At 35.3% G+C, this 6,614-nt stretch overlaps 1 protein-coding gene across 3 annotated transcripts in view; it reads right to left on the minus strand.

The window, feature by feature from the left end:
- LOC138693205 (uncharacterized) overlaps positions 1-4,114 on the minus strand; it is a 79,600-nt gene extending 75,486 nt beyond the window's left edge. Inside the window, exons 1-2 of one of the 3 annotated variants that reach the window (XR_011330242.1) lie at positions 2,622-3,053; positions 2,331-2,515 (exon numbers count right to left, since the gene is read on the minus strand). Coding sequence is in view for 2 of the 3 variants with exons in the window: in XM_069816980.1 (XP_069673081.1) it covers positions 2,331-2,515; positions 2,622-2,719 (283 nt within the window). In the remaining variant the exon portion in view is untranslated. Of the gene's footprint in view, positions 1-2,330; positions 2,516-2,621; positions 3,059-3,221 lie in introns of those variants that run through there. The other 2 variants (XM_069816980.1, XM_069816979.1) reach the window with 2 other exon arrangements.
- Between the last annotated feature and the right edge of the window lie 2,500 nt (positions 4,115-6,614).

Below are 6,614 nucleotides of genomic sequence, written 5' to 3' on the forward strand. Positions count from 1 at the left end.
CAGCATTTTTTCTTATACATCTCTCCTTCCATCAGGCACAACACCTATTGTTAAACGGTCAGTCACAATGTATCTGAGAGGTACTTGTCATATTAATCTTTGTGTTATACCTGAAAATTATACCATGAATAAAACTGATATTTATTTTGTTACATTACAATTAATTTTGTATTTTAGAATTGCAAGTTTCTATTTTATGTTCAATATACAATCTAGGCATTCGTGAAATGCTTAATAGAGTTTTTGCACACACCATCAACATTATATATGTTATACGCTATGACGTTACAATCATGACAGACAAAGCTATTGGCAAAAACTGTGAAACTATCGCTCACTGCTGCAAGATAAGCTGTTTTCTTTCTTCTCGAGACATTCTTTCATCATAACTTATCTTATTGAAGAATATGAAATGTTTCTATTTCATTACGAGTCGAAACATCTCTACACCATCTGTAGGCTACCCCAAATTTCTTCTAAACTAGTCTGTCTGTTACTGAATAAAACACTTGCAAAATAAAGGTGACCTAGGAATGTTTTCATCTCAACTTCGCCAATGTTATATCTCTTTATCGGCCGACATTCTCTCTGATGGACTCAATATATTGGTTGGTGCAAGTGATGATTACATCCAACATACTATCAATAATCAGTAGCTCCAACATTCTAAAGGTGTTATAGCCTCTCTAGCTGGACCGTTAACTCCTGCCAGATGAGTGAGTAAATTTTGAGATCTAGTTCTCGGCTACAGAGAACTCATTTTACTCCATTTAGTCACACCAGTGTACTGAGGGTGGACACTATTGTTTATCTCTTCATCTGTACCTGTATCACATAAGCGGCAATAGAAACAGAATCTCAATACTCAGTGGGATCCTGGTATACCCAAAGATGCTGTTTACTTAGAATCAATCAATCAATCAATCAATCAATCAAAGGATATTATGGAGCATGCCAACTCCATGTCAATTTCACAAAACGCTTCCACTCTGTTCTGTCTTACTTTTCTCTGTTTACTTAGGCTACATTTAAAAATGGTTACGTTAGGTTAAAGAGAGCATTATATTTTGTCTCTTTGATTGAATCCTATATAAAATTAGAATAATTGAATCCTGTTTCAGTATCAAATGCTGACCCATTTAGAGTTTAATTAACTCTTTCCCATTGTATTGTTTAATCTCACCTTACCTCCACCATAATTTTGACGTAGGTTAGAAACTAGATATGGTAGTGAAAATATATTGTTTACCATTACAATTTTACATTTATGCTTTTGACTGTTATGATATTAATTTCAATACTAATAAGGAATAGCCTATTAAAATTTAAGTAAGTTTATTGTAGTAAATGTGCACCTGAAAATGTAATTGCGTTAATAGGCTATCTATTAATTTGGTTACGAAATAGCGATATATCAATATATTTTCTGCAATATATATCGATTATAGAAATTAGGTTTGCAATATCAATATATCGGTATTTAAGTTATTTCCTCCATCTCTCTACCTTAATGTGACAGTATGTTTCAGTGTCGCCAACATAATAATACTACACACCTAATTAAACCTAACCTAACTTCTCACATAATACTACACATCTAATCAAGCCTAATCTAACCTCTCACATAATACTACACCCCTGTAGTAATATTCAAGTTATTTAGGGCGGCTTTTATTAATACAAAATTATTATTCGCTTGCAAATCTTGTCTCCATTCTTCATAATTACATTTAGTTCATCGTTAAGCGTGTGTTTTGTGAATGAATCAATGTGATAATGCAGTGATAATTCCATAATAGTGCAGTAAAAATTGAAATGTGTTGAAAATTGATTTATAGCGTGGGAGTGATAAAAGTGCAATATTCGTTGAGGCTGGTGGATACTCTCTTTGACCAAAAAAATCACCGACTTCCATTAAGATTAATTAATTAATTAATTTAAAAAAATTAATATTTTTCCTCCATGGTTCTTTCGTAGAATTACAATATTAATATACTGTATACACGTACTTAAAGGTTTCAACGAATATCCTAATTTTTATACAGTAACCCATCTAGGCTAGGTTGACCAGACATCTTAAAGTTCTTAGAATTAAGATGCTTTACTAAGCAACACTAGCCTAGCCTTACTCAACATAACCTACACTTTCTACGATAGGACTACTCCTACAGTGTGTATTATGGAGATTATGTACCATCGAAGTCTAACATACGAAATAATTTCAAATCACATTGCAGTATGCCTACATGCTCCATAAATGGGATCCCTAAGCGTCTGTAAGAATTGTTTATGTAAAGTATGATTCAGTCAACTTTTAAAATGTAACTTACCTTTGCTAGAATGTATCTTCTTTATGTCAATGGGAACTGCAAATCGTAAAAGTCTTGTGCATAATGTGCTTGTGAAACTGGTTACGGAGAAGTGATCTGCACATACCCTCGTATTATTGTGTAATAGAGACGGTGGCTTGCATAACAGATCTTCTCTGCCCATCATACGCAACCATAAGTCACACCTAAAAGCAAATAAATATATGTAAAAACATAATTACAACTTAAACATTCAATTTAATACAACAGAATAGGCTATAACACTGTAAATGCTTTTTATTAAGCACTAACCTCTCTTTTTCTTTCGGTATTTTGAAGAAACACAATGAAGTAGAATTACTTCTGTTGTTTTCACATTCACGGTAAGCACATGTTACTTGGGATTGCATTTTCAGATGAAACTTCGATCCCGCTACGCACTACATAGGGAGGAAATAACCTTAAATTGTAGCATAACACCGTAGCACAATAGTCTATACAATTCCGCTCTTAGAATATGTTGTAATGGATAACCATGATGTTGTCATGTAAAAAGCACGTGTATGAGTAAAATCCCATTGGCTGATGGAACCTTACAACTTTTGACGCTCTCTAGACTCTTGTATATTTACTAAGCTTCGTGACTATATATTAGACTGTGATACAATCACGAAGCTTCAGGTGATTTTTTTTTCCATTTCTCCCGATACAATGTTCCAAACGATTAGGTAGGACAGTGTTGTCAGATCTTGAAAAAATATTTCCGGAGGTCGTAATGAAAAAAATCCGGAGATTTGTCCACAATTTCCGGAGGCACTTTTGAAAATCACATAAAATGTTATTATAACCTTCTAACTATTACAATACATGAACCTATAATAAAAAGATTTCTACTTTAATTTTTCTACTCACCAATTTGATTTAGTAGTCACCATCTTCCTCTCATAGATGTTTCTCCAGACCAAATATGTTCGTTTTTATGCGTTACATATTTTATATTTAGGGAAGCATTAGTAGTCAAGTTATAAAATATTAACAAAACTTTAACTATTTAATGTTCATCTACCAGTTTTAATGTATGCCAGAGATTGGTTTTCTAAAAAAAAATAAATAATTTCCTACATTAAAAAATCCCGAGATTACAACTTTATTTCCTATTTTTCCGGGAAGTTAAAAAATTCCGAAGATTTCCGGAAATTTCCGGAGACCTGGCAACACTGAGGTAGGACCTCATACATTGGCAGTAATATCATAATTCATAGTCCATATTACTGTGTACAGTCCAGTACAGTCGCGCAACTTCAACATGCCCATGCATGCAAGCGATGATCAAGAGGTACAAACAAAATACTGAATATTAAAATGGAGAGCCCAGCAAATCAAAGGGTACTGCTCGCTACAACTACCAGTGGCACGGCGAACTATAATGATCGAGGGTATAGATCGAACAACAGACTCAAGCATCACAACAGTCGCAGAGGGAATACACAACTTATTAAATGTCTACAAATAAATTTAAAACACAAAAGAGTTGCTACTAGCAATCTTATGCACATAATGGAGATAAATAACGTGGACATTGCATTTATCCAGGAACCGTACACACTACAGAACAAAGTCGCAGGAATCACCAGGAAATACAGAATCTTCTCACAAGGAGAAAACAGAATAAGAGCGGCCGTACTTCTTGCAAATGAACGAATAGATGGGGTGCTACTAAATCAGCTATCTGACGAAGATGTGGCAGTTGTAGAAATATTATATAATGATTACAAATTCTACGCAGTTAGCATGTATATGGACATTACAACAGATATCAACAACGACTTCGCAAAATTGGACAAAATATTAGAAGATACGAAAGATGTTGGAATAATATTTTCCATAGACAGTAACTCCAGGTCAGCGGTATGGCACGACAATAATACTAACATAAGAGGCAGACAAGTTGAAGACTATTTGAGCTCAAAACAATTATATGTAATGAATGAAGTTAGTGAATTCACCACATTTGAGAGCAACACAGGAAAGAGCAATATTGATCTTACAATAACAAATGACAAACTAGTATCCAAAGTGAATGAATGGAAGTGTGGAGAAGAAGAAAGTTGCTCAGACCATCGATTTATTACTTTCAATATAAGCAATCATAAATATTATAATGAGGAAACCTTTCTGGGTACAAAATACATAATAAAAGATGGCCAACTCGAGGATTTCAGTAATAAGATACAAAGAGAATTTTCAAAACGAATACAAAATAAAGCAGATATTAACACAACCGAAGACCTTGACGAGGAACTAAGCAAAATCGCCAACGAAGAAACCAATATAGAAAAACTAGTACGGGAGTATGAAGAAGTCATCACAACAGTATGCAGAATGTGTTTCAGAACATCAAATTCAGCACGAAAATTAACCCATAGGAAAACAATTCCATGGTGGACAGACGAGTTAACGATTCTGCGGAAGAAAACAAATGCAGCGAGAAGGCGATATCAGAAAACCAAATACAACCAAGAGTTAAGAGAAGAACGAAGGTATCAATATCTGGAAGCCAAAAGGGAGTATGAGAGAACAATGACTAAGGAAAAAATAAACTCCTGGAAACGGTATTGTAGTCTAACACCATCAAGCAACCCATGGAACGAGGTTTATCGCATAGCATCCGGGAAAACAAGAAAACCCATACCGTTGACAACTCTGAAAAAACCAGATGGCTCTCTTACATCCAGTCTAAAAGAAACATTACAACACATGATAGACTACTTCGTACCAGAAGATGAAGAAGCAGCTGATAACAACTACCATAAACAAGTAAGAGAGACAAACAGAATACCATTAAAAACACAAGATGATGTCGACTTCTCACAACAAGAAATCAGGCGAATTATTGAAAAAATGGACCCGAATAAATCACCAGGAGATGACGGCATAACTAGCAAGGTTTTACTTCAAGTAGCCAAAATTTTACCGAGATACGTGACAGCCATTTACAATAATTGCCTCAGACAAGCTTACTTTCCTGAACAATGGAAGAAAGCAAGATTACTTCCTATTATAAAGCCAGGTAAAGACGCCAGCATCGAGGTCACAAAATTTAGACCGATAAGCCTCTTAAATACAAGTGGGAAAGTGCTCGAAAAACTACTAATAGACAGAATAATGCATCATATCCAAACCAAAAACTTGATGAATGGCAATCAGTTTGGCTTCACCCCACAACGAAGTACTGTGGACGCTGCAATGGCACTAAAAGATTGTGTAGAAGAAAGTCTAAGGCAAAACCAGTACTTGGTGCTTGTTAGTCTTGACATCCAGGGTGCCTTCGATTCAGCTTGGTGGCCGAGTATCATGCAAGCTTTGAGGAAATTCCATTGTCCATGTAACTTGTACAAACTCACAGATAATTATTTCAGCCAAAGAGCAGCAATATTAGCGGCAAACAACATCAAACTCGAGAAGAAAGTAAGTAAAGGCTGCCCTCAAGGATCGTGCTGCAGACCGGGATTCTGGAATATACAGTACGACTCATTACTCAGCCTAGAGTACACCGCAAACACAAAGGTTATAGCATTCGCAGATGACCTCATCGTGATAACAAGGGGGAAAACGATTCTGGAAGCTGAAAATTATGCCAATCTTGAAATGAAAAAGATAGCAGCATGGGCTATAAAGAACAAAACCAAATTTAATGAGCAGAAATCGAAGACGATGCTAATAACACGAAGGAAACGAAGGGAACAAAAAGATATACACATCTTTCTCAACAACAAGGAACTACAACAAACCGACAAGATTAAATATCTTGGAATTATCATTGACAAGAGATTTAGATTCAACGAACATATTAAATATGTAACAGAAAGATGCACAAACCTGATTAATGCCCTTTCCAAAACCGCCAAGATAAATTGGGGTCTTAAACACAAAGCATTAAGAACCATATATAAAGGTGCAATCCTGCCCTTGTTATCGTATGGGGCTCCTGTTTGGATAGATGCCTTGGAAAGGAATTACAACGTCAAAAAACTGAACCAAGTGCAGAGGCTAATAAACATACGTATTGCAAAGGCATTTCAAACCACCTCATATGAAGCATTATGCGTTGTTACTGGACTCACTCCCATTTTGTTCAAGATAGAGGAAATAGTAAACTTGTACTTTGCAAAAACAAGACATAAGTACGATGGCCTAAATCTTGACTACATAATACAGCACAAGAACTGGACACACCCTGCAGAACTCATCGACATAAAAGAAACAGAACAAAATACAGAATATACGTATGAAATATACACGGAT

Source organism: Periplaneta americana, chromosome 17 (genome assembly GCF_040183065.1).
Source record: "Periplaneta americana isolate PAMFEO1 chromosome 17, P.americana_PAMFEO1_priV1, whole genome shotgun sequence".
Classification (NCBI taxonomy): Eukaryota; Metazoa; Arthropoda; class Insecta; order Blattodea; family Blattidae; genus Periplaneta; species Periplaneta americana.